Genomic DNA, 27,892 nt, shown 5'->3' with positions numbered 1-27,892 from the left:
ACCAGCGCCAGCTTTTTGTAACCAAACCTTTTGCCTTATGTAGATTAGAACAGATAGATCAGTTTAGATTCCCATTGTACTTTTTGTTTTGATGTAGGTTAGGATAGTTGGAGGGTTAAAAGTAAGGATAGATAGGTTGTTTTGTTTGTTTATTGGTTTGCGTCTGGGGTTGTTTTCAAGTATGTAAAAAGCTGCATCCATTGTAAAATATTGCATTAAGATTCTGTAAATATAATATAAATATCATGTAAAACCTAAAAGAAACCAAAAGAAAGGTCACAACAATAAAACAACAATTTGCTTTTCAACCTGATGTCGCGGTCCTTTCATTCCCTAGACTAAGGATCGTAACAAATATAATAGAATTTAATTTTTATTTTAGGGCTGTTCAAAGAGTTGCGAGCAGCTTCATTTGCATGGAACAAAGTAGCATGTACAGTAAAGAAGAAAACATCACGGGACATCTGACATCTGCTTTTACAAAATACGTTATAGGGGTTTCCCCACTGCAGCTTTTGCTGTATGATGGGCAACAAGGTGCAATATGATCCCTCTTTGGTTTTGGCTTGGAATACTGTGAAGAGGTGGCCCGGCTAGTGTGCAGGACCCAGCATGCATCGCTGCCAGCTCTGCTTTAAAGGTGATATTGCTCATGTTTGGCTACCTTACTAACAAACATCTGTCACTTCTATCATGTATGCACTGAGCCACACACAGTGCTAGTAGGTGAGACCAGCATGCAGTGGACACTATAGAGTCCGACACCGACTATATCAATTTGGCTGACATTTGACTTGTTTGACATCGTTATTCAGTTTGTTCAGTTTGTGTTTTGTTTTATCTATCAAAAAGTTATTTGTCTTTATTTTGATTTATTTGTTTACTTATACGTTAAATATTGTTAAATAGAAAGTTTAATCAAATTAAAGTTTTTCAAATTAAATTTTGGCGTTATTTTCCCCTTATTATACGAAATATGGGTCACAACATTAGTAATCGGTGATATAGGACTATCCAAAATCGGGATCAACATCAGTCCTAAAGTTCTGGCATTAGTCGGGCTGTAGTGGACACACCATACCAGCTCACAGTAAACCTCTCCTTTGGCCAGTTCTGGACCTGAGAGCCGGTGGGAGGCTATGGGGAGCAGCAGGCAGACAGATCGACAGGGATAGATTGGACTGCGGCCCCCCCTTCATTCCGTCTGCTGGAGTCGGGGCCCTCCATTTGTCAAGGGGGTGAGAGATGGATGGCTAGAGATGCTGTGAACTGCTGGGAGCGGTCGAGTCTGACTCATTCTCCCTCATTTGTCCCCTATCTTCCATTCCCTTTCTTCCCTCTCTCCTTCTGGCTTATATTTTCTCCTCTACACCCCCCAACCCCCCATCCGCCCCCTCCTTCTTTCATGACTCTGCAGTGTTGAGGCTTGGGCTAGCAGATGACAGATACTCCGGGTGACACGACTATTTCTGTCTAGTGTGTGTGCCTGAGTGGTTTTCCTGCATGTGTGTAGGACATGAATGTTCAGTGCCTGTCAGCACATGTGCATGTGCATGTTTGTGTATGCGTGTGTGTGTGTGTGTGTCTGTCTGTCTGTCTGTCTGTCTGTCTGTCTGTGTGGGATGCACGTGACAGCTGTGTGCATGCGTGCAGGTTCAACAAGGTGGCGCTCAGCCGTCTCTCCCCTATTTTGACTCCAACCGCTCTATTTCCAGAGTAGGTCAGAGCCGAAGCGTTGAGCTGGCACGGCACGTGAGGGAGTGTGTGCACGACACGTGTGTGTTTCTGTGCGTGCGTCTTGGGGTGTGAGTGTACCTGCGCATGTCGGAGTGTTTTGTCTGCAAGAGGTAATTCTGTGCAAGCATTTATACGTGTGTGTGTGTGTGTGTGTGTGTGTGTGTGTGTGTGTGTGTGTGTGTGTGTGTGTGTGTGTGTGTGTGTGTGTGTGTGTGTGTGTGTGTGTGTGTGTGTGTGTGTGTGTGTGTACACGTGAGTGTACAGGGATGTCCGTGTGCATGCTTTTTGCTTTTGTGTATGTATTTGTGTGAGCATACGTGTGTTTTCGTTCATGCATTTGAGTCTCTGTGTATGTACAGCAATGCCCGTGTGTGTGTGTGTGTGTGTGTGTGTGTGTGTGTGTGTGTGTGTGTGTGTGTGTGTGTGTGTGTGTGTGTGTGTGTGTGTGTGTGTGTGTGTGTGTGTGTGTGTGTGTGTGTGTGTGTGTGTGTGTGCAAGCAGCATGGCTGACCTGGAACATATCTGTGTTGGTGTCATGGGTGTACTCCACGATGACAGAGTGACTGCGGGACAGCGTATAGGAGATGCTGTGCTGGCTCTTGTTGCTGAGGGCCTGTCAATGCAAAACACATTATCCACATCACACGGCAAGGACACGCGCAGCTCGGCCTTCTGGGAAAGAGCCTGCGTGGATTACCGGTCCCCTTAAAGCGATGCACAGAGGACAAGTCAAGTGTGTTTAAACATGTGTCCGTGTAGAACATCACACCAGGGAATGGTTAGGAGTAGGACTGCAGGCTAATCGATAAGCATGGTTTTTAAATATATTTCAATCAAATTGTATACAGTATCAATGAATTGATTAACCATTTATGCATTATTTCACCCATTATTTAGCCCACCAGCAGTGTAGTGCAATAATAGCCGATCTACAAGCTCACAGCATTAACTACATTTTGACATCATTCAGAACTTCTGATGGGATTTTCCAGACGCTCCTGCACCCCTAGATGTCCTGACTGGATGGGTTCGGATTGAGTATTGATCTTTACTTTACTTTACTTTACATTGAAAGGACTTAATTCCTCAAAAACGTTATTTTAATATATCGTCTCTGTTGGGTGGAAACCTCCAAAACGGTTACTTTTCAGGATTCAAATACTAAAATGGCAAAAGTAGCAGATCGGCAAGCTTAAAACGCGTTGCTTTGCGCCGTGTTTGCCGTGTTTCGAGCTTGCAGATCTTCTACTTTTGATGCTTTTGTGTGATGCTGTAGTATGATCAAGTAGGGCGTTAATTTACAAAAAAATACAAAACGTTAAAATATGGAGATAAGAGGTGAGTCATGAAATGCTTATGAATTGATTTCACTTTTTGATAAAACAAAAAGATGCATTCATACTGCACACGGGTGAAGAACAGAGATGGTGAAACACGAGGACAGTCACCGCTGGCAACAGGCGGTATCGTGTAACAGGCCCCTATTTTCCTGGGCTAGCTCATAAATAGCACGTTATTATTTATAGCAATATCCTGGGGGGGGCCTGTTAACATTATCAACACAGCACAAAAGGAGATTCCAGTCAAGTCACACGCCGCGAGCGCAAGAGCTCTCATTTCGTTCTACTGGTCTATCCTCTGTACTCTGTACATTACTCTACCAAAGGAAATAATGTGAAATTCAAACAAGACTGGAATGGCTAGAGTGTAAAATCTGCACGTTTGCTCCCAATTCCAAGGCCCATGGCAATATTGACCATAGGGGACCCCCAATATTTATTAGATCAGTGTTTCTCAACCCTTTTCAATGTCAAGGACCCACAATTTGAATAGGCCACAGACCCCAATTTGATACAATGTTTTACCTTGGGGACCCCAATCTACACTGAGAAATTCTCGACGTTGAGAAAAAGTGTGTTAGATCAGTGGTTCTTAACCTGTGGGTCGGGACCCCCAGAGGGATCCCCACATGATTTTGGGGGAGTCCCCAGATGACAGTGAAGTGACAATTTAAGGACTTTTAATAGTTTTTTTAATACCTCAAACAAAAAGACCATTACTGCATCAAAAGTAAGTAATCAACAAACTATACTATAAAAACTGGTCAATCGTTGGCCAAATTGTCAAATAATATAAGAAAGACGCAACATTTTTGAAAATAGCCGACCTACAAGCCCACAACGACTCGTGTTACGAGGCGTTGTGAGCTTGTACATCTGCTATTTTCACAATATTTATCTGTGGGACCGAGTCAAACTAAATGCGTGTCAGGGTGGGGGGGGTCCCTAGTTCAAGTATGATTATTTTGGGGGGTCACGGCCTGAAAAGGTTGAGAATCACTGTGTTTTCCACAGTACGATTAACCCTGTGCCACAGTTCCGTTGGCTAACGGAGCTCTCACACATACAAGAATGTGGGATATCCCCACCTTTAGCCCGGGGCTTCCTAAAGCCCTCTCCAGAGCAGGGTTATCCCCTGTACTTTTCAGGATCATCCCCCAAAACTCTGGGGGTTAAGATCACCAGTGTGAAAGGAGGTTAGGAGGACAGAAGCAAGGGGGTGTTCGTTGTCCAATCCAGTACGCTTGTGTGCTCGAGCTGTTCTGTGCTGTCAGTGTTTTAAAAAAAAAGAAGATTGTAACCCTGGGCTCTGTTCTTCAGGTGTGAATCCTCAACGCAGGGCTTACTCTAAACCTGGGATAACAAATACGAGAGTGAAACGTGGTTAAGATAGCCCTGGGCTTTCTGTAGCCTAGGGTTTAATTTGGCCTAGAGCTTAGAAAAGCAAATGGCAAAATTCCTAATAAAATCTATAAACCACAGCATGTTCAAGGGTCTTCTATCAGCTCAGGGCTCTTGGAATCCTCAAGCACGTTTTATAAATGCTAAATAAATGGTAAATGGTGCATTTATATAGCAACTTCATCCAAAGTGCTCTACAATGGGCTCACCCATACATCCTTAATTGCCGGCCCAACCGAAAATAGCAGATCTACAAGCCCACAACTCATCATGCTGCATGTTGTGGGCTTACAGATCTGCTATTTTGGGTGCGTGACACCTGCGCGAAACCAATAAAGTATAAATCATCCTTCATAGGTATTCAGCCCCCTTCAACTGTACCAGTTGCAACCTGTTCGTACAAAACTAAAATCAGCCTCTACCACCAATACTACAACAATTATTGAATACCAACAAATAATAATACGAGGAAGACGATGGTGCTTTCTGTTGTGCTTTGTGATGAGCTATCCCATGATTACCCAATGTGACCTCTCTTACCTTTGACACCAGAGGGGTGGAGACATTGTGGATGACATCAGGTTTGACCCCGTTGGCTTTGGGCCTCTTGTACAGGGCCAGACGACTTCTCCTGCGACCCTTGTCCCCGTTGACCAGAGAACCATTGTGCCTGTGCATCACAAACAAAATGTAGTCTTTAAAAGTTACGATGAACCAGGTTTAGAAACAACTTCAGTAAAGTTGAATGGCATAGATGAATACAAATGTAAAAATCCCCAAATCCCTTTGGCTTCACTGGTAAAAGCAGACAAGAAATAATGAATGTAAAATCAAATGGCACAACCCACCAGAGCTTTGAGTACATATTGCAATTCGAATTTACAAACTTATGTGCAATTCAATTTTAGTCCCACTCCCACCCGTTCCCACTGGATTCCTGACCATTTCCCAGAATATACTGTATGTAGATGAACATGCTTGCTTTCACTCTATCTGCCTCCCCCCCTCTCTCTCTCACTCTGTCATCTCTTTTCTCTGCTCCCGTAATGGTTCCATTGCGTACCGCCTGCAGTGTATATTTTACCGCCCACAGCTAAGTTTAAGTACCGTCTGCTCCCACAATATTTCCATTGGGACCCAAATACAAACAGAAACACAGAATAAGAAGAGAGAGAGACAGCCTTTACAGCACCACGGACAGCGACACAGCGGGCTGGGCTTACTGCTTGACAGTAGGTTATTAATACATAGATGCATATACTTGTCGGTAACAACGTTTCAAAATTACGTTCTCCTCCTCCAGTTAATTTCCATTTTTGTCAGTAACAATTGAAATGAATGAAAGAAGCAGCTTCCGCACACTCAACGCTGTGCAAAAATCTAACTTATTGCAAGCTTTCGGCCCCAAGACCTTCTTCAGTCATGTTACAATGGGTGCGTTTGGAAATGCGCACCAGGAGTGCACTCACGCATTAGTTTGTATTGGCCAGTAGGCTCAGTGCTATATATCCAAACACATCCAATGTGTCAGTATTGTGCATTGTGAGTGTGTGCACGTCTGTCAGAGTGAGGAGTGGGTCTGTGAGTGTGTGGTTAACTACAAGTGCTGATCCTCTGCTGATTGCTGGGTGCCAATCATCAGTGCTTCCCATGATTGGTTAGCCTGGTAAACCCTCCCTCCGGAAATCTCATTTCAATTCGATTTCAGAAAGGAGTCTGGTCTGAAACGCCTTTCTGCAATAATCGCTGTGGGCTGGAGTTGGGCGGGAGTAATACCGTTGACTGACAACCCCTTCAACCAATGATCGTTTTTCCCCTTCAGCCAATGAGCAGTTCAATTTGACGAGCTCCAGACTATGTGACGCAACGGGACTTTTGGGACGGCCATGCCGAAAATAGGTTGCCTTATTGGGATACATGCGTGTCACTCCCCGCCCCTGCCGGTTCTCTAAATTTATATTTTTAAATAGGCTCTGTCATGATTAATTGACCACATATATGAAGTTAAACAACTAAATTCTATCCAAACGATATCTTATAAGTAAATTCCGTGCCTCAAAAAAGAAGTTTGAAAGCGTTATAAAACTGAAAGTAAGAAGTGAAGGCACTCGCACAAACAACAATGGCTGCCGTTCGTCTTTTTTCGGCGGCTCTCAGGCTGCACTCGGGTTCATTCGGGCTCACTCGAACTCGCCACCTGATTGGCCAACTGTCGCTGTCAATCACAGAACAATGAGCGACGACGCTGATAGGCTCGTCGGCTCGGCGAGCAGAGCGATTATTGGAGAAAGGCGTTTCAGACCAGACTCCTTTCTGAAATCGAATTGAAATGAGATTTCCGGAGGGAGGGTTTACCAGGCTAATGATTGGTTGGGGTTGCCTACTTAAGAGCACCAAACGCCTGCTGTTCACAGAAGTATCTGTTGTAGTAGTGCTGTCCTGTCCCCTGCACGCTTGCTATGTTTTGTTATGTGTTCGTGTCACTTGCCATCTCTATTTCCGTGTCAGTTAACCTTCATTAAAACGTACTTGTGTAAGTGTTTCTGAAGGTGTGTAGTTTATGATAATGTTTTTTTGTAATGATCAGTTATCAGATTGGTTGAGCTTGATTTTGGTGTACACCATTGGTCTGTGTGTTGGTTAAAAAAATACTGAACCAATGAAAAGTAAAAGCGCTTCTGACAAACCCAGCTAGCTGGTTTTGATGACTCCAGGCTCCACACCCTTTTGACCTCCAACCTCGTTGTGAGCTTGGAGGTCCATTCAGCTGTTCTTATCAATGATGAACAAAACCTCCTAACTCCACCTTTTGTTTTTTTTATTTCCTGAAAAAAAAAAACATAATTTTGGAGTTAGCTGGTTTCAGCCCGACAGCAGAGATATGATCTTTGCTTTATGATGGCTACTGGCCTGATGTCTGCATTGTGTTGCATTTATCTATAGTTTTTTGTTTGTACATACGTTATATTGTAAAGAATCTTGATGCTTCTTGGTGTTTCCTGTCTCAGTGGACACTTGTGTCTTTTGGTTTTTGTAGCACACTAATTGCAGGACTGCGTTCACACTGGCAGAGACAAAAGATACAAAGATGTGTATCTTTGTAGCTGAAGTTGAAACCATCTCAACTTTTTTGTAGCATTGTAGCTGCTGTAGCTTTTGTATGTATCTTTGTATCTTCATGTCGCTGGCTTACATTGGAAATGAATGGTAGACTGTATCTTTGAAGCTGCCAGTGTGAGCGCAGCATTAAATTCCCATGAGGTTTAGTCACTGAAATTGTTTGGAGACATTGTGGATGTCAATTGCCACAGGTGTTGTGATAATGCACAAAACCTGTGCTGTGCGTTAGGCAATCAAGCGATAAGGGCTCAAACCATCACTCTCACATTCACTGCTTCCTTTATGCCTGAAGAGGGTCTTAGGGCAAAATGCTGGCACAGTGTTGAGTGTGTGGAGGCTGCTTCTTTCATTCATTTTGATTCCCTTGGGCCCTAGCAGCATGCCTGAGCTTTACTAACAGATGAGCGGTGGTTTGTTCACTATTCTGTCAGTAACAATTGAGAAATGCATCCAAATGTCAGACCTGCCCCCTCGCTTTGCTTTTGTATTGTAATCACCAGCTTTGATCGTCTTTTCAACCTCGTTTGTGGACTCCATGCTTTGCTCCATGCTGCAACAATGACATGCAGGACCCACAGGTTTTTTTTTCCCACAGTAACTTAAAAAATCACACCCTGTGTGAAGGTAGCGGCGCCTTTTGATACATTATGTCATCGATATGCATTTATAATGTCAATATCCAGTTAAACCAATATCCAGTTAAACCAATCACTTTGTTGACGGGTCTGAACAATCAGAACGTTGACGGGTCTGACCAATCAGAACGTTGACGGTGAACACGGACAAAGTCAGGTATAGAGCAGGATCCGCTCTATACCGGCTGACCAATCAGCACGTTGACAGGTCTGACCAATCAGAACGTTGACGGGTCTGACCAATCAGAACGTTGACGGTGAACACGGACAAAGTCAGGTATAGAGCAGGATCCGCTCTATACCGGCTGACCAATCAGCACGTTGACGGGTCTGACCAATCAGAACGTTGACGGGTCTGACCAATCAGAACCTTGGCGGGCCTGACCAATCAGAACGTTGACAGACCTGACCAATCAGAACGTTGACGGAAAAGCCAGGTATAGAGCAGGACCGCTCTATACTATGTATAGAGCGGCTATGTATAGACGCTATACTATGTATAGAGCGGCGCCAGCGCCGCTAAAAATCACACCTGTGTGAAGGTAGCGGCGCTTTGATACATTTTGTCATCAATAAGTGTTTATAATGTGTTTATAGCCATGTGTCACGTGAAGCTTGACCAATCACTTTGTTGACGTGTCTGACCAATCAGAACGTTGACGCAAAAGCCGGGTATAGAGGGCTAATATCCGCTCTATACCTTGCCGCTAAAAACGCCTGAGAATAACTGATATGATTTCTGGTTAAGAATTCAATAAGGGAATGGCATAGGAAATAAAGGTTCAATCCAACTAAAATGCAATGTCTGATGAGAAAAGGGCCACAGCATGAAAGAAGCTTGAGGCAAATGGCAAATATTCCCAGCTGTACAGGAAATCGGATTTGCCCTTCGTCGCTTTCCTCCATTCACACATTCAGCTGAAATGCCCCATGTTTTTTCCCCGGCTATAATAATCCCATCCCAACCCAGGCAGGCAGTGTGTGGTATAGAACGACATTCAAAACCCGGTCATGTTCTATTAGCTGCAGAGAAGCCATGATTGGATGGACCTCGTAAAATGTCGGCGGCTGGAAGCAAAGCCCCCCCCCCCCCCCCCCCCCCCCCCCCCCAAGCACGTGGACGGGGAACCGAGCCATTCTCATAATCCATCAGCGTACAGATCAATAGGGCAAGGAGTGGATATAACATAACACCTGCGTCTCTGGGCCTGGAATAGCAGGAGAGCATCATACCAAGTCTATATGTAGATGACATGCTTGCTTTCTCTCTATATGCCACCACCTCCTCTCTCTCACTCTGTCATCTCTATTCTCTCCCCCTAATCATATCATAATTTATATATCACTCTTTTTCCGTCTCCCTGTCACTCTTTCTCTTCTCGTCCTCCGTCATTCTCATTCTCATCCTCTCTCTCTCTCTTCTCCCTTCCACCTTAATTTGCCTATGCTTCCTCTGTGCACTGTGTGTGAATGACATCTTTGTATGGAGTCAAATGAGCTCTTTTTCTGTGTGCTGCTCAACCAAAGCAGCACACAGAAAAGAAATATGTGCGTATAAACACTGGAGGCCCTTCTACAAGATGTAGGCAGGTAGCTAGGGTGTTATTTTTTGTTGACTAATTCACATGGGGGGGGGGGGGATATATTTTTAAGGTACATTAGAGGGGCCATATGGATTCACTCAGCAGTGCACATCTAATCAGCAATGCAGGAATCCCAACTTTACACACATTGGGCCGGATTCATAAAGGGATTTGCGACCATATTTTGTACGTACCGGCATTTAGGACAAGTCGTACACATACACCTGATTCATAAAGATTTTTTGGTCTGTGTCTTGTGCGTCAGGTGCGCACGTTCTCACGTCACCCCCGAGGCAGTCTTGCCAGGGCTGAAATGTGCGTATGTCTTTAGAATGCTTTATTCTTCATGTCAAAATCAATTACAACAGTGGCAAACCTCAAATAAAATATATATGTGCCCAACATTTGTCAACATATATATACAAAATAAAAAATAAATGTCAAACGATGTATTGCTTGTAGCCTATGCATAATATAGACATGATGTAGATTCCACCGCTTTTTATTTATTTTCGAGGCTATGAGTCACATTTAGAGCTGAATTATTAGGTCCCTGAGTGTGTTTGCCAGCGGGCCATCTCAGCCAAAGTGTCACGTAATAATGAAAATAGGCTTCATGCCTTAATGAAACTGCGGAGGGACTGATGCACCAGTGTCCGTGCCGCGGTATTAATTTGTAGGCTAATAGCCTACTGTAGGCTACTCTACTGTATATTGATCACATGAACGCCACACACAACAGCCTAATAAATGTTACCATCTGATGAGGAAACTATAGTGATGAAAGCTGTGTCCAGAAGATCCATTCCCCATTCAGACGTAGGACAGTGATATATTAATCCAAAATTAACTAATTTAATCAATAAGTAATCAATAAGCTCTGGTCCATAATCGTTCCACTTGTATGCCCTGGATTTATTCTCAACATGAACATCATCTTTTTACCTGGTAAACGTGAGCATGTTATATCCTTTCCAGGTTATTAGTCTATTATTTGCTGGCGGGGTTAAACCTTGTAAACATTACACATTACGTTCAGCTGATCCATCGTGCAATAGTGGGACTCGCTTCCAGACAGATCAGAATGATGTTCAAGTTCTCTGTCAGTGTCAAGGCATTGCGGCCGACAGCTGTAAGTTTGGACGAGAAGTTAAACTCCGTTGTTGCCAGATTTTGTGAGAGAAATAAGCAACCAGGTCTATGAAAATAAGCCCAAAAGAAGCAACTGGCACTTAGGCCATTATAAGCACTTTAATTAAACCGTTGTGAGCTTGTAGATCTGCTATATTTAAAAACAAATCTTGTAATAAAATGTGGAATATTTGGAAGATTTTTTAAACATTCTAACAACACAAATCTGCCTCCAGCTGGCACAAAACATTTTCAGATGGGGTTTATAGGGATAAATTAGCCTACATATTAACTTAGGGGTCCATGACATAAAATATTTGAGAACCACCGGTTAAAACAATTGAACAATTGTGAAGCAAGCCCAAATAACCAACTATACTTTAGAAACAAGCCCAAAAAAACGCACCCCACTTCTACCAATATTTACAAGCAACTTTACAGAAAAATAAGCGCAAATTCGCTTATAATAAGCGGACATGGCAACTCTGTTCAGTAAAGTGACAGATTTGATCAGAGAGAAACTGCTGAGTCACGGTTCACGCCTTTTATGGTGCAAAATGGGGCGTGGAGCAATGTAAATGAACCTCTCGGGATCATCACGCCCAGCTGGCTGTCATTATAATATAGAACTGGTCATACGCACGTCTCTGTCATATACGACCCCCTTTTTGAATTGCACGTCCGTTAGTGAGTACCAGAAATACGACCTCCTTTACGAACTTCATTTACACCATATTTACGACCCTCGTTATGAATCCGGCCCAATGGATCCAAACACACATACAAGCTTGATTACACATGCTGTTGACTTCCCTTGACTATTGGTTACCCAACCCCTACCCCTCTCTACAACGTTCACTATTGAGTGTGAAGTTCTGTGAACCCATAAACCTTAAGAGAACACAATGTCGCTAGGTCTAACCCCTAGCCATAGCCCTTAAATAGCACCTTGATGCCGAGAGGACTGCCATATGATTTTACCTGCACCTTCTGTTCTTGTGAAGACTAAAGTTGTCCTTATGAAGGAAGATTTGCATGGGTGCATATGAGGACAACAACGCACAATACCAACGTGTAGATTGTTAGGTAAACATGTCAAAATGACGTGTAAGTGTAGTGAAGTTTGCATCGGTGTCTCACCCCAAGACGATTAGCTCGCCGTACTTGACAGGCTCCTTGTCCCCTGGGAAGACTCCGTCGTGGGGCTGCGAGCTCGAGCCCAGAGGAGGCGAGGGCTGGCTCTTGTTGCAGGATGGACGCAGCTCCAGAGAAGGGGGGGGACACAGGGCCTCTGAGCTACCCTCCAAAACCATGCCCACCGGCCACAACGGGGACTCAACGCTGGGCAACAGAAAGAGAGAGAGAGAGACCATTTACAATTTTGGCTTACAGTAAGCAAGTTAAACACGAGGTAATACATCAAATGCATAGAAATAGTAATCTAGGATCATAGGTAAACCAAGAACCTATCATCATCAGTCTAAACAGTATAATATAAAATAATAAATAATCTGTACATTGAAACTATACACACTATAGGATGCCAGGTCTACAAATGAATCTGGCATCTGTCTACATAACATGCTATCTAAATGACATTTTAGCCTTTGCATAAGACTGCATGGTCGTCAAGGCTAGGGCAAGTGCTACGGGCTAAGGGTCTGAAGAAGTGAGTCGTCAGATTACTGCGGAGGATTGGGAGTGAGTCTACAGTTCTAACTGCCATGGAGAGTTCCTTCCACAGTTTGGGAGCCAGAAGGGAGAAGAGTCTGGGACGTGTGGAGAGTTGTCCCGGATGTTTTAGGGAAGGTTCTGACAGCTTCCCTGTGTTAACTGATCTGAGAGAGCGGGAGGGGTTGTAGGGAGAGAGAGAGAGAGAGAGAGAGAGAGAGAGAGATAGAGAGAGAGAGAGAAAGAGAGAAGAAGGGAGGGGAGGGGGTGGCAGTGTGTGCAGAAAGAGTCAGACAACCTGCAGTGACAACGTCAAACAATAGCAGCAGCACACCTGTGGTACTGAATAGCCCCCCAATTTGAATGTCAAAGAATGCTGTATTCAAAGAAAACCTGGGCTTGAAAATATTTTCATTAGCATGTGATGTCTTCAGTTCATCCATTCATTTATCACAACCAATATCTCATAGCCACTGGGTGTGGTGCCATATGCACTGGCGTATATTTATACGCCAGTGCAACACCCAGGTGATTCTTGCAGTGAAATGAATATACGTTATATTGTGTAAAATCTGTACCCTCTTCCTCCTATCTCTCTACTCTACACCGTACTAATATGCTTATAAGAAATATGTTCTTTAAAAAGGATGTGTATCATTTGACATGCCGCCATTGTCAAGCAAACGATTGCAAGTCCCTCTCTCCTTTGTACCCCTTGTTAAAACTCCCAAAATAGCCGACAAAACAAATTCAGGAATAATTGGCCGAAGATGTCTCATTACTGTGGCTCTGCATTGGTGGTCAGATATTCTTCTGGTAATTGTGATCCCCCTTTAACCCATTCAATCCGGGAACACATCTGTGTCATTTTAGATGTCTTTGGCTATTCAAAAATAGCAGAATACTAGCTCATAGTGCAGCTTGTAGATCTGATATTTGTTTTTGAAAAATCTAATTTTTTTTATAGATATTTTTTGAAGCGGACATTTGTAACTCAAATCTTTGCTTCTTGGGGGGGGGGGGGTCCTTGTCATGAAAATGTTTGAGAACCACTGATATAGCAACCTTTAGTAAACAATAGTTTTTCAGAAACCAGTTAGGATTTAGAAGACATTTATAGATGCGTTCTCGGATTGAATGGGTTATGCGACCAAAGCTCTCGCTGTTTGCTGACTATGCACAGCAGTCGGCCCATCCTAATAGGATTGGATGGGTACAAGTGATGCCTGCTTCTTCTTTCTTCTTCTTCTTCTTTTGTTTTTACACAGGCTGATAAAACAGACACCTGCGTCTATGGCCCCTGTCACTATACTGCCCTACCATTGTTCTCACTGTAAATAATTGAGTTTCTATGACCACTGGGCAAGTGTTCCTGGGCCGCGGGAACAAGCTGAGATACAAAGAACGTTTGGAAACAAGAGGCCACGTCCCCCTCCACAAGCTTTTACCGTTAACAACCAGATATGCATCAATCGACGAGCTGTCGTCGTCGTCGTATCCTGGATTCTTAACGAAGCCCCGGGGGCCTGCAACCTTTCCCTGCACACTGACCACCAAACGGAGGGGCAGTGCAGAGGATCGCCATTATCGGCTTCCATTTCTACCGGCTTTATTGCTCTGGCATTTCAAAGCTTTCGATTGGGAGCCCTGTCAAATTAAGCCAGGCGTTTTGCATTAAAACACACCAAAAATGAACAAGACAAATTCTAATAATGGAATTGTGTGTTGTAGCTAATGGTGGTGCGTTCCAGGCGGAAAGGGCTTTATCTAGCTTCAAACTGGCATGAGAATAGAGCAAATGTAAACATAACGTTCAAAGAGTGGGCTTGTCTATGTAGCTATTTTGATTTTAGCCTTTTTAAACAAGGAGAACAAACGCTCTGAAAGCCTGTCTCCACTGGCAACGGGAGGCGCACAGGTTCTAAGCCAGCACATAATGTTCAGACCTATTATTAATCAAAAGTGGGCAAGAAGACCACCTACACACTACACAGTGTAAAGTGAGCGGTACGAAGACATGGCAAAGCCCTCAAAGCTTCTTGTCTCTCTTTGTGGAGATAATAGTCCTGGGAACTCAGACACTGTCATATTGAAAACAATGGCCCAGTCTTCTGCCCCCTTCCATCCTTGATGATTTCCCAGATAACCTTGACTCTGCGCCTTCCGAAAGCTTCATTTGGATCGACGTCTGGACAAAGTGGCACGCCGACCTACACGGACTACCTCACCCCAGAAGTGAACTGCATCCCTGGTATTAGACCTTATTGAATCTCAACCATCTAATGGAGCCCAATAAGGAGAAAATCTCCTCATAATCGGATGACAGATGGGAGACAGCGGATTCAGGGAGCCAGTCGCCATTTCATTAGCCCCTTGCTCCGTACCGCCTTGGCTGGATATTGAGTGGTGCGGCAGAGGGATGGAGGAGTGGAAGGGAGAGCTGTGGATGGAGGGATAAGAAAGGGCAGGAGAGGGAGGGGAGAAGTGCACTCCAGCCAAAACAGAAATAGAAAGTGCTACTATGGTGGAGCGTCCTCCGTGGAGGGAGGAAGAGTAGTATATATCACATGGCACCTTGCACTTGATCCCCAATGTGATCTGATCTCGCAACGTGTAAAAAGACAGTCAAATTGACATAAGAATGAGAAGTGCCATGAGGCCAGACTAATCACTGCGTAGATATTAGTCTGGAATCTCTGTGTGGAACCTGCATTTCCAAGGGGCGGATTAAAAAAATGCCTCTGGTGATAAGCCCGCCCCATATTTGCATACTGGGCCCTGATTGGTGCCCCACAACTTCGGAGGCAGGGAAATCCAATCACAACTCAGATGGATGGATGGTTGGGTGGATGGATGGATGGATGGATGAGTGGGTTTGGGGGAGGAGCGGGCTTGGAAGATGGGGAGAGGTGAGGAAGGGAAATGCCAGCATTCGTGGGACACCAGGGGGTCTGTGGGGCTGCTGATGGCTATGTGTAAGAGATCGATTATGAGCTGTGGAAAGAGAAAGAGAGATGGAGGAGGCAGAGGATGGGACCGGTGTTTGATTTATACTTCGTTGTCCATCGTGTCGCACACCGAAAAATAGACAATCTACTGTACAAGCTACAAGCTCAAGCACAATGTGTCACATTGCAACGAGAGCTTGTACTGTAGATCTTCTATCGCCAGCGTACAACACCGGCGTGCAACTATGAATCAGGCTTCAGAAGACATGGAGCTGCTTTGTGCGTTTCAGCATGTGACTGTGTTTGGTATACAGTGTGTGCGTGTGTGTGTGTGTGTGTGTGTGTGTGTGTGTGTGTGTGTGTGTGTGTGTGTGTGTGTGTGTGTGTGTGTGTGTGTGTGTGTGTGTGTGTGTGTGTGTGTGTGTGTGTGTGTGTGTGTGTGTGTGTGTGTGTGTGTGAGAGCGAGTGCGAGTGCGCTTGCGCAACCGGGCTATGCTTTCGCAGGGTGATGGATTGCCTGTTCTGTGCCACGCATTTTCTAATCAACCCACAGCCACATCCTGTGGGTGGAGAGAGAAGGAGAGAGAGAGAGAGAGAGAGAGAGAGAGAGAGAGAGAGAGAGAGAGAGAGAGAGAGAGAGAGAGAGAGAGAGAGAGAGAGAGAGAGAGAGAGAGAGAGAGAGAGAGAGAGAGAGAGAAATGGAGAAATAGGCGGCAGAAGAGAGAGAAGGGAGAAAGAGAGAGATAGTGAAGGGGGGCAGTGATAGGGTAGGAGAGAGGAAAACAGATAGGAGGGGAGGGGGGCAGAAACAAAGAAAAGCTGTCTGACAAAAGGAAGACAAAGGAATAATAGAGAATAATAGAGAAGGAATAATAGATAACGGGTGCGCGATCCGTAGTCTCAGAATGGTGCTTGCTCAAGGGTTTCTGCCATTGGGGAAAAACTGCATTTTCAACAGCGCTTGGGGTCATCAGAGCAGACACTGTACACAACACGGTGGTGATGTACAGTGACCTATCACACTCATTCTATCAACAACGTGTCATGTGATTCCTACACCATCTACGAATCTTTCTATCCACACTGGTGCCTACACAAGCCATCCTTCTCTTTTCTGGCTTCCCCCTCTAATATACTCCCACCATTCTCTCCCTCTCTCTCTCTCTCTTTCCTCCCACTGCAGGGGAAAGGGTGAGCATGTGTAGAGTGTGTGGGTGAGGAGGAGATAAAGAACGTAGAGAGAGAGAGAGAGAGAGAGAGAGAGAGAGAGAGAGAGAGAGAGAGAGAGGCAGAGAAGGAACGATTCCCTTCTTGTGGAGACAAATGAACAGAGGGCTAAATATACGCACTGGCAAATGAACTCAGGAAGCGGGGAATAAATTATGAATTCTTGACAACACTGATCACACTATTTCTCCCCCTCAGCCGTTCTTAAAGCTCCCATATATACACCCCACCCACCCCCACCAGTTTTGAAAACATATTATCAGCTGGTGTGACTCGGTTATTGGTTTCACGGTGGACAAATCCACAACAGTGGCATGCCTTATTGTTTTCTTAGATGTTGCTCTTGTCACTGGCCACAGGGGGGATGATATTAAAGTCGTCAATCTCGCTGACGGTCTGTCTATTACGCTAAATATCACAGTGAATATTTTTTTGACAGTGAAATGTAATAGCTGTGTAGGGTTTATCAAGGCCAATGGGATTGCGTGGCACACCAGCAGATCCAGCCGACGGTGACGTCGAATGACTTTGGATTCGATGTGACAAATCGAGTGCGTTTAAATGCATTTTGTATGCTTTTCATGTCTCTTAAACCGTGCTGAGAGCCAGGGATGATGTGAAACTCTCTAGTTTGCATTACATAAGGCTTTTATACTGTAGAAATCCCACAAGCCAACAGTGGTGTATAAATGTTTCCCTTCCCACCAGCCATCCTCAACTTGCTCTTTCACCCTCCATTCCTTTTGCACCAATTTTTCTTTCATTTATATGGAAAGTAGCACTGTTAATGTATTGTCCAATATTTAAATAAATAAAATATGTTTCCATTCGTACAGAAGTTTGCAATAATGTTGGATGCATTTTATTACTTGACCTGATTAGTTTGTTCCTGTTATGTGTTATGTCCATTCTGTAAATCAGCTTTGGAGTCTTAGCGAAGCATTAGGTGGGGCTCACCTGTTGTTATTAATACCACCATTAGCATGATCCCCTGGGCACACTGGTCCCAGGTTTAAATCCAGCTCATGACATGCGTTATGCGTCACCCTCTATCTTTATGTCCTCTATCTCATCTCTATCTCTCATGAAGCACTAATGTAGAAATAAATAACCAATAAAATGTATGTTATGCCATGCCCACTTCACTGTCCTAGGTATAGAGTGCCAAAGTCTGATGTCAAAATGACGCTCCCTGGATTATGAAGATTTGGTAAAATAACTCTGATTTCTCTGTAGTGATTACACATGAGATACTATTGGTCGTGGTGGGTATTACCTAATGGACAATCTTTGGTTCCAACAACTTTTTGATACATTAGACATTTACTGTTAGAGCCACTGTCTCTGTGTAATGTTCAACTACACAGAGACAGTCAAAAGTGTTGACATTTGAGAAATATTGCATACCATATCCACTTGATTCACACAAAGTCTTAGATAAACAAAAGATTTCTTAATAAACAAACGTAGAAAGTCAGCTAGCCAGAGATAAGTGGCAACACGTCATCATCACCTCACCATTCTCCTTCACATCATGGTTCTTCTCAACCACAATCACTTGAGTTCAACACAGTAAAGTATGCCAACAATAACTGTAACCAGTGCCTGATACATCATTACTGTCATCCTAATTCAATCCGCATCTATCTTAAAACAAACTTTGTAAAAGGATGTACATTTGCTGCCCATAAAACTAGATTAAAAAAAGATATATAAATAGGCCTAGTCATTGATAGTGACGTGGTAAATTGAAATAATGAGTAAACTGATAGGTCTGTCTGCCACGTCACGTCAACATGTTTACAGAACGTTATCGTTCATTAGTGTGGATACTCACATCACTATCATTATAGTTATCTTTATTATATGATAGTTACCATTCTTGTGTAGATGGCCATTAATTCAGCTAACTAACGTTAAATGATTTACTCGTGCTGCTGCTTATGCGTCGAGGAGAGTATGAGGGATATATAGTCGTTAGGTCATTTCAAAGCCTGAGAATTGTACCGTAGTCGATTTGTAAGCTGGCTTGTATTTTTGCCCTCTTTGGAAATTAGTAGAGTACTACTTCAGAGTCAATTGATGCTTGATAACCATATGAGTAAAGAGTTTTTTTTCACAGATCTATTAAGTGAAAAGAACATGTATGGGATTTCTGAATGGGAAATGTTCTTTGTGGCCCAGGGGCTGTGGTGGCTTTGACGTCAGGATTCGCTACAATATTAGTACCGCAGCTGCTGCATATTCAATCAGGATGTTCAATGCATAACTCATGTATGCCACAAGACAGGAGCCATTGTATCGCTATGTGACACAGGTGCTACGTGTGCATGTGTTCAGACTGCTGTGATAGCATCAACAATATATGAAACGACGGGGAGAGATAGCGAGTGAGAGCGAGTGAAACAGAGAGAAAGTGGTAGAGGTGAAGACGTGTGGTGGTGCCCCATTTGAATTTCAAATGATGCTGATTGCAGCTATAGTAACAACTGCAGGAAGTACTGATCCAGGGTCTGCAGATGAAAGTGGAAGCAGGCAGGTCTCTTGGGTGTACACGCTCACCCTGTTCTTTCATCTGTTATCAAGAGACCATGTTGGGGATCGTTACACATGACAGAGAGCACTGTGTAAAAGCCTCACAGAGATCTCCGGCCAGACAAAAACAACACAGTAGCATCACTGACTTTATCACAAACTTGATGACCCCTGATGAAGGCCATAGGCTGAAACATGTCAGCTTCTAAAAAACAAGTTGTTTTTCTACAGTATTGCAAGTGTTGCTGAAATTGTTTTCCTTTAACCTTATCACAAACCCCAAACAAGCAAAAATGCCGTTGTCGTATCTTCTCTACAGATGATACGGCGGCTGACCAGCTGAATGTTTGTTCAGTGCGAGCTAAAGTGCCGCCGTGCACTTCACTGTCACCATGAGCAACCTTGCTGCTAATGGAACTCACCATATCAGTGTTGGGCGAAACTCTGCCACCAAACACGGACGGCTTGGGGTCAGAGGTGTAAAGTAACTAAGTACATTTACTCAAGTACTGTACTCAAGTACAATTTTGAGGTACTTTTACTTTACTGGAGTATTTCCAGTTGTCTATACTTTTTCTTCTACTCCACTACATCTCAGAGGCAAATATTGTACTTTACTCCACTTGAAAACTCTAGTTACTAGTTACTTTGCAGATATAAATGATTACATCATAAAACATACATTAACCAGTGGGCGCTGGGGGCGTGTCTTCTCCTCCGCGTCATCAGCGCCCATACCCTAGGTGGGGTTGGCGAAAGGGCCTACTCTGTGTGGAGTTTGCATGTTCTCCCCGTGTCTCCTAGGGTAGTTAATACCCTCACAAAAACATGTAGTAATCCTGGTCACTATACTGCCTCCCCCTGGTCAGCCGGGGCGCCTGATGGAGGGGAAGGGAACTGGTTGGAATAACGTGTTCCTTCCACGCGCTACGTCCAACCAGGGAAACTCCCCCCTGTCAGGTGACAAGAAGGTCAGTTGGCTCTCATGCATTGAAGGAGGCATGAGCTCGGCCCTGGCCTCTCTAGGCTGGTGGGGGGAGTGTAGTGCCCAGGATCACTTAGCAAATTGGCACCGGGTGAAAAAAGGGTTACAAAATCGAGGGATACAATAAAAATAAAAGAACATACATTAACCATTTTAGCCCTATTTTATACCACGGCTATTTGAAAATAGCCGATCTACAAGCTCACAATGCTCACTACAAGCTCACAACACATCTGCTATTTTGATCTGCTATTTTCAAACATTTTAGTACTTTTACTTTTGGTACTTTAAGTACATTTTGATACCAATACTTTTGTACTTTTACACAAGTACATTTTTAATTCCGGACTTTTACTTGTATCGGAGTACTTCTACATTGCAGTATTGATACTTTTACTTAAGTCAAACCTTTGAGTGCTTTTTTCGGCTGAGGAGACACTAGAGTTTATCTGGACGCAGCGAAACCAAAGCACAGAGCTGAAAACACGCAGCGACCTTACAGGGCTCACAGAATGGCTGCGTACCAACAAGGAGAGGCACACCAGTAGCGTCACTGTTTTGAGCCAACACTCTCCCCAGACTGTTGGAAAATCCCTTGGCGGGACTACACCATCGCGTTTGCCGGGGGCAAGTGTTGATCAAATGTTTCTCAATGTGAATCAATATGGCTATGGGTACGTACGTGATGAACAAATGATCTTCTACATTCATTGTTGACCTCGTTATCCAACCTCAGGCAGCACTGCAACAAGGGTTACATCAGCCCTCGGTTGGATAAACTTGTGCAACAACAGATGGGTCGACCACATTAAAGACAAAATCACCTATACACAGGATAATCTTGAATAAAAACGTGAAAACTGGGCAGCTGAATTTATGTTCCCCCCCCAAAAAATGCTATTCCTAGCTCGGCTTAGACTGTCATGCTATAGAACAGTGAGTAGTGCAGGTCGACCTAATATTTGGAGTTTTGGCACGCATAGGCAACAGCAAATAAGCATATGCGCGGGATAGTTGTTTGTTAAACAACAATTTATTACACAAGTAGAAGTAGGATTACTTGTGTTGAACAATTACTCAAGTAAAAGTACATAAGTAGCTATTTCGAAGACTATACTCTCTGAATGAACGGGCAAATAACTGTAACCATTTCAATATGAATACATCCAACCAAACCTCTCCAATTCAAAGTGGTGATAATTTTCATTATGAGAAAGCCTTCTCAAAGATTGTCTTATGAGGGAAAACAGAACAAACCATCTGATTGTGCCATTTCATCAACCATTAAGTGACAGTAGAATGTACTCAAACAGGACTAATAGAATATAAAAACCCCGCTAGTGGCCATTAGAAGTTGTACTGTTTGAATCCTTATAGCCCCCCACACACTAGTGGGACAAAAAACAAAAACAAATCTAATAACGGTGTGCTCCCATGGGGATCTCAGACTTCATGTGGCCAGTCTATTTTATGGCATAAGACTTGGCCCTAGTTTCAGCCCACTATGACCCCTATTGAATTAAATTTTAGATTTAAAGTGAACAAGGCAGCTTGAACAAGAAATTTGACGCTGATCGGTCCAGCGGATTGTGAGACTAGCACCACACACACACACACACACACACACACACACACACACACACACACACACACACACACACACACACACACACACACACACACACACACACACACACACACACACACACACACACACACACACACACACACACAGACCAATTTGTAGACGGCTCATTTGGAGGTGCCATCCTTAAACCCTTACCAGCCAGGCTAACTTTGTGTCAAATATTACTAAACTCCCTTCATATGGCCCTTTCAGTGCAACATTCTAAATACTAGGGCTGGGTGATATGACTTAAAATCCGTCTCACGAGTTATGCCTCGATTACGATTATTGAACGATTCTTCTTTTTTTAAGTGAAAATATCTGATCTGCAAGCTCACAACGCATCTGGTTTTGCATGCCTCCAATGTAGAATAAAAGTGGTTAATCAGACTAATCGATTTAGTCTAATCTTTTAGAATGTTTTTAGTCGATTCATTGATATAAGAAATAAAAGAAATCCTCCCCCCATCCCCCCCAAAAAAGAAATCTGATTCTCGATTTTTACCTACATGAGCATGATTAAGTCGGGTATTGGTTCATTCTTTTCGGTTAATTGCCCAGCCCTACTAAGTACTACAAACAAATCTGAAGAATTGTTGCAGTCTGAGCCACAGCGTCTCCGTCTCGTCGAGCACATTTAGGGACAAGATTTTAGGAAAGACATCTTGAAGAAACGTGTCGTGGAGCAAGGCAATTTTTCCGCTTACCAATCATTTTCTAAGGAAGCAGTTGGTAATGTGCAAAGGATTGTGGAGGAGAGCAGGTGAGAAGTTTGTCAAAATGTAAAGATTGTCTCAAGATTATGTAAATGAGAGGTACATTTCGCTGGCCGGTCGGCCAATCAGACTGTCGAATGTGGTGACAGCAACTACCGTTTTGTCAGTGACACAGTGAGATTTGAGATTGACAGTTACGAGACTAAGCTTATCATGGATATTATTCACAGATGGTTAAACGGCAGCTGTAGGTACAGTATTAACCCATTAAAACCGGGATTTTTGCTATTTTAGCCATAGCTATTTTGTGTTGCGCTATGAGCTTGCCACTATTTCGTGTTGCGCTATGAGCTTGTATATCTGCTATTTTTGAAAACTTGTGAAAGTTTGTGCAAATCTTTGAATATATATATACATTTTTTAAAGCGAGCATTTTGAACTCAAATATTTGCTTCTGGGAGGTCCCTGGAACAAAATATTTTGAGATGGGGGTCCGTGGCCAAATATATGTAATATAATTTTGTGGGTCCTTGACATGAAAAAGTTTGAGCACCACTCATATAGCGTTGTCCAGAAAGCTATTACCTTCAGCTGCTGCCAGTTACCCATCTGTCAAAAAGTTTCCTTCTTACATTTTGTATGACAACTTAGACAAGCTGTTTATATTTTTTAACCCACCAGGAGCACTAACAGTCTCTGTGAATTAGCACATTTGAAAAACAAAATAAAACATGGTGAAAGGTGTTGGAGATTCAGAAATTGTTTGAAAATGTGTTGCTCAATTCATATACTGTCAGTTCAAAGGATTTAACATTTTCACTCTGTATTATCTGTAATAAATCCTGTCTCTGAAAGGTTTCTGTCAGAGAACTCTGCCTCCCCCATCTCTGATCTCTGCTGCTCTAACACTAACAGCCTTTGCAGACAGGGTACGATTTAAGCAGTTTTAACCGCATGTGAAAAGACGCACAAATCGAACTGGGTTCGATTGAAAAAAATGCATGAGGTCACAGAGAACCGTGTTCTTTAAAAAAATTATATTGTCCATTTTTCCGTGAGAAAAATCGCACCCTGTCTGCAAAGGCCTTCACTCATGTTCTTTTATATGGCTGGTTTTCATGTTCTAACTCATTTTTATGTGGCTGATTCTCAAGTTCTAACAAATTCCTTATACTCTTTTATGTGGCTGATTTTGTAAGTTTAACTCATCTCATCATGCTATTTCATGCGACTGATTTTCGTGTTGTAATTCGAACTCATCATGCTCTTTTATATGGCTGATTTTCATGTTGTAATTTGAACTCATCATGCTCTTTTATATGGCTGATTTTCGTGTTGTAATTTGAACTCATCATGCTCTTTTATATGGCTGATTTTCATGTTGTAATTTCAACTCATCATGCTCTTTTATATGGCTGATTTTCATGTTGTAATTTCAACTCATCATGCTCTTTTATATGGCTGATTTTCATGTTGTAATTTGAACTCATCAAGCTCTTTTATATGGCTGATTTTCATATGGAACACATCTGATCTAACACACGTCACATGCCTCATTTTTGTTTATTGGAGTGAAATAACTCCCAAACCATGCTTGGCTTTCTCTCTGCCATACCTGCAGCACCATCTTGGAGGTAATGATCTCAGGTTGCTAATACCTTTGGGAATAATCTCTATTAGCCCAATTGTTCTGTGGTATCGCCCATCCCTACTGAGGTATTTGGCGCGCCTGTGTGTGTATATGGAATGGAGGGAGAGGGTGGAATGAGAAGTAGTTCCTATCTTAGACAATTATTGACAACATGCTTTTCAGTATCAGATACATATTCAGTTACATAAGAAAACATAAAGATCTGAGAGGGTAGAGAGGCCGCCTGGGAAACATAAGGTCCCATGTTTGCGTCGAAGTGTCGAAGTGTCCCTGAGCAAGACACTTAACCCCTAACTGCTCCCTGAGGCGCTGCCCCTGTATAGCGCCCACTGCTCCTGATACTTAGGATGGGTTAAATGCAGATATACACATTTCACTGTATGTGCAAAACATACAGTGACATATACCGCAAAGGACTATGGACCACATCATTATTAGTATGATTATTTATTCTCAAAAGGAAACGTCAGTATCAGAAATATTGATATTTCAGTAACGATCCACCCATTCCCGAGCAGACAGCTGGCTGTGGAAGCCATTCGCTTCAATTGTGTTGTATCTTGATGAACTGGTTTAAGTCGAGTTATCTTAATAAGACAGCGATTCTCCCCAAAAGATTTTGATATCTGGGAACCCAATCTAAGAACATTTGAATGTTAAACATGTTTTAGCCCAACATGGTCTGTCATTTGATGGACTGTAGGTATAAAGACAACAGACACTCTGATCAAAATGGTCATTCTTGTATGTTCTCCAGTTGTCCTCAAGGACCCCTGGGGGTCTCCGGACCACCTTGTCTTGCCCTCAAGCCTTTCCTCTTGACCTCTCCACCAGTGCCAGATGGGCTGTTAGCTCACCTGGACACGCACGCACGCACGCACACACGCACGCACGCACGCACGCACGCACGCACGCACGCACGCACGCACGCACGCACGCACGCACGCACGCACACACACACACACACACACACACACACACACACACACACACACAGTATTGACTCATCCCACATTCTCTTTCTATCTCTTTCCCTTCTCTCTTCCTCTCAGCCTGTTTCTTTGTGTCTCTCATCCGGATGGCTCTCTCTCGTCCGCTCCCGTGTCACTCAACCTCTGCCATGCCCTTTCCTCTCCTCCTCCTCTCTTTCTCTCCATCCGTCCCTCTCTCCTTTCAACCATACAAGCTGTGAGCTATTTTTGCTCACATTGCACAGCTATTTTTGAAATTGTGGAATACGGCTTAAGTGGTTATTTGTGTTTATTTTTATTTATTGGTTTGACTATAAGTTAATTCTTCTCTAATAGAAACTTATCAAATCCAAGTTTTTCAAATATATTCGAAATAATTTGCAATTTTTGACAAAATATCGATGAAAACATTGGTGATCGATGGTCTAAGACTCTACCAAATTGGAATCGACATCAGATACCAAAATCTGGCATTGGTCGGGCTCGTTGATTGATTGAATACTTTATTAGTCAGAAATGTAAACAGCACGTGGTACAGTTAGACATTAAAGCTAAAAGGATGACACAAAAAAGTACTGGGGACTTGTTTCCATTGTGGTCCTATGTATTCAATTCATCAACCTCTACCTCTTTCCCTTGCTCTCTCTCTCTCCCTCTCTCTCTCCTTGACTCACTGTAAGCCCACGTGTCGATCGCGGCTGGAGGCCTATTATGAGTAAGCAGCAGTCATGCAGGATTGATCTGTCTGAGCAGACACTGTTCAATCCTCCCGACCTCACTGATTCCCTCCATCTATAACACTCTCTCTCTCTCTCTCTCTCTCTCTCTCTCCGTCTCTCTCTTTCAGTCATTGTCTGTCTGTCTCTCTCTTTCTGTCTCTCTGCCTCTCTCTCATTGTGGTTGTAACACCCTGTATTATACTATGCTATACAAATGCAATTGGGCATAGTTTAACACCTTTGAACATCTTGGTAGTAGCATCCTCTACCCCCCGCCCCCACCCCTCCTTTCTCTGTAAATATACCTTTTGATTTGATGCTACTGAGTTTTTTTTACCGATATGTATTGTGATGTATGTATTATATTGTCGCTGTCGGGCAGAAACCAGCTAACTCCATTGTTCCTAAATCAACGCTATTGAACACCCTTTATGTCTGTTTGTTGGTTAAAAAAATATTGAACCAATGAAAAGTATTAAAAAGCGCCTCTGACAAAACCTCCTATAACTCCATTGGATCCTTAAACTGCAGACAAACCAGCTAACTCCACCCCCTCTCCCCTGCGTGGCGCACAGAGCTGCTGCAGAAGGAAGAAAACAAACTTTAACGAGGCAGTGTTTTTTCCCCCATACTGTAGTCTCTTAAAAATAACTATCTAGTGTACCTGTTTATCAAGCTTAGCACTGACGCTAATGTTATGAAAACAATTCATTATATTTCTAAAATCTATGTAGTGTTTTCTGAGGAGAGCAATGTGACAAGAAATTTCTCTCGCTAGTTCTACTGAAACTGCAACTCCGTGGACCCCTCTTTGCAGAAGTTATTGTAATATATAAAGTCCTGCTTATTATTGTAGGCCTATATAAGTAGTGTCATGAAGCATCAGGGCATTAATTCACGCGTTGTGATGCATCCTGAGCTTGGAGATCCATTGTCAGCTGTTCTTATCAATGATGCACAAAACCTCCTAACTCCACTTGAGCTGGATTTGGGTAAAGTGGTGATAATATAATGACACATGCAAGTATCTGACAATATATAAAGTCACAATACCAACGTTGATGAGGCAGTATTGCTTTGTTTTAAAAATATAAGGTTTTCTTCATTTCCTGAAAAATGAACATTTTGGAGTTAGCTGGTTTCTGTCCAACAGCAGAGATATGTATTACTGATGAATTGAGTACGATGGACCACATGGGCTTTTTGTGTTATCGTTTTAGCATAACCTTTAACTGTACTACCTGTAGTGTTAACAAAATGCATTCAATCATTCAATCAATCACAAACAAATGGTGGCGTGCGAAAATAACCAACCTACAAGCTCACAACACGTTGCATCACGATGCGTTGTGAGCTTGTAGATCTGCTAATTTCTGTTGTTTGAAATAATGTTGATATTTTGAATTTGAAGTCATATCGCTCAGCCCTACAGGTACTTGCTAGTTGCTACATAGCTGGTTCAGCCTCTCTAAACCACTTACCCTTTACTTGGTTGACGGAAGTCCCTACTAGTGTCTTTTCTGTTTTCACCCTACCTAATATCTTCACTTGTAGATCTGCAATTGTCTGCGAGATCTTTCCCTAGAATTCAGATGCTGCGTTTACCATAAATGGTTGATATCGGAAACATCCTCTACAGGTGTACATACTAAATACTATGGCATAGTTACATCTCATCCAAGGTGCTGGTAGGGGGAGAGAAACAAATAAACAAAGACACATAGGTTCCCTATAGGCTGGGAGAAACGGCACCCACAGAGGCCTGCTGACAAACACAAGCTATAGGCAGCACAGGGGACTTGAGGTGATGATTTATTTGACTCAGCTGCATTTTTGAATACTGCTATGCAAGGATTACATTTTTACCCCCTTGAAATGCATCTGCTCTCATATAG

At 43.1% G+C, this 27,892-nt stretch overlaps 1 protein-coding gene across 2 annotated transcripts in view; it reads right to left on the bottom strand.

Moving 5' to 3' along the window:
- The window catches only part of peli3 (pellino E3 ubiquitin protein ligase family member 3), a 39,389-nt gene that overhangs the window by 10,089 nt on the left and 1,408 nt on the right, over positions 1–27,892 (bottom strand). The window contains exons 2-4 of one of the 2 annotated variants that reach the window (XM_084043512.1): positions 12,088–12,288; positions 5,019–5,148; positions 2,249–2,350 (exon numbers count right to left, since the gene is read on the bottom strand). In XM_084043512.1, coding sequence (XP_083899638.1) covers positions 2,249–2,350; positions 5,019–5,148; positions 12,088–12,260 — 405 coding nt within the window. In that variant the 5' untranslated portion in view covers positions 12,261–12,288. The remainder of the gene's footprint in view (positions 1–2,248; positions 2,351–5,018; positions 5,149–12,087; positions 12,289–27,892) is intronic. The other variant, XM_084043513.1, reaches the window with a different exon arrangement.

Source organism: Gymnoscopelus microlampas (genome assembly GCF_963454915.1).
Source record: "Gymnoscopelus microlampas genome assembly, chromosome: 19".
In the NCBI taxonomy this organism is placed as follows: Eukaryota; Metazoa; Chordata; class Actinopteri; order Myctophiformes; family Myctophidae; genus Gymnoscopelus; species Gymnoscopelus microlampas.
Note: the sequence above shows the minus strand (reverse complement) of the source record. Positions and strands in the feature narration are given on the sequence as shown.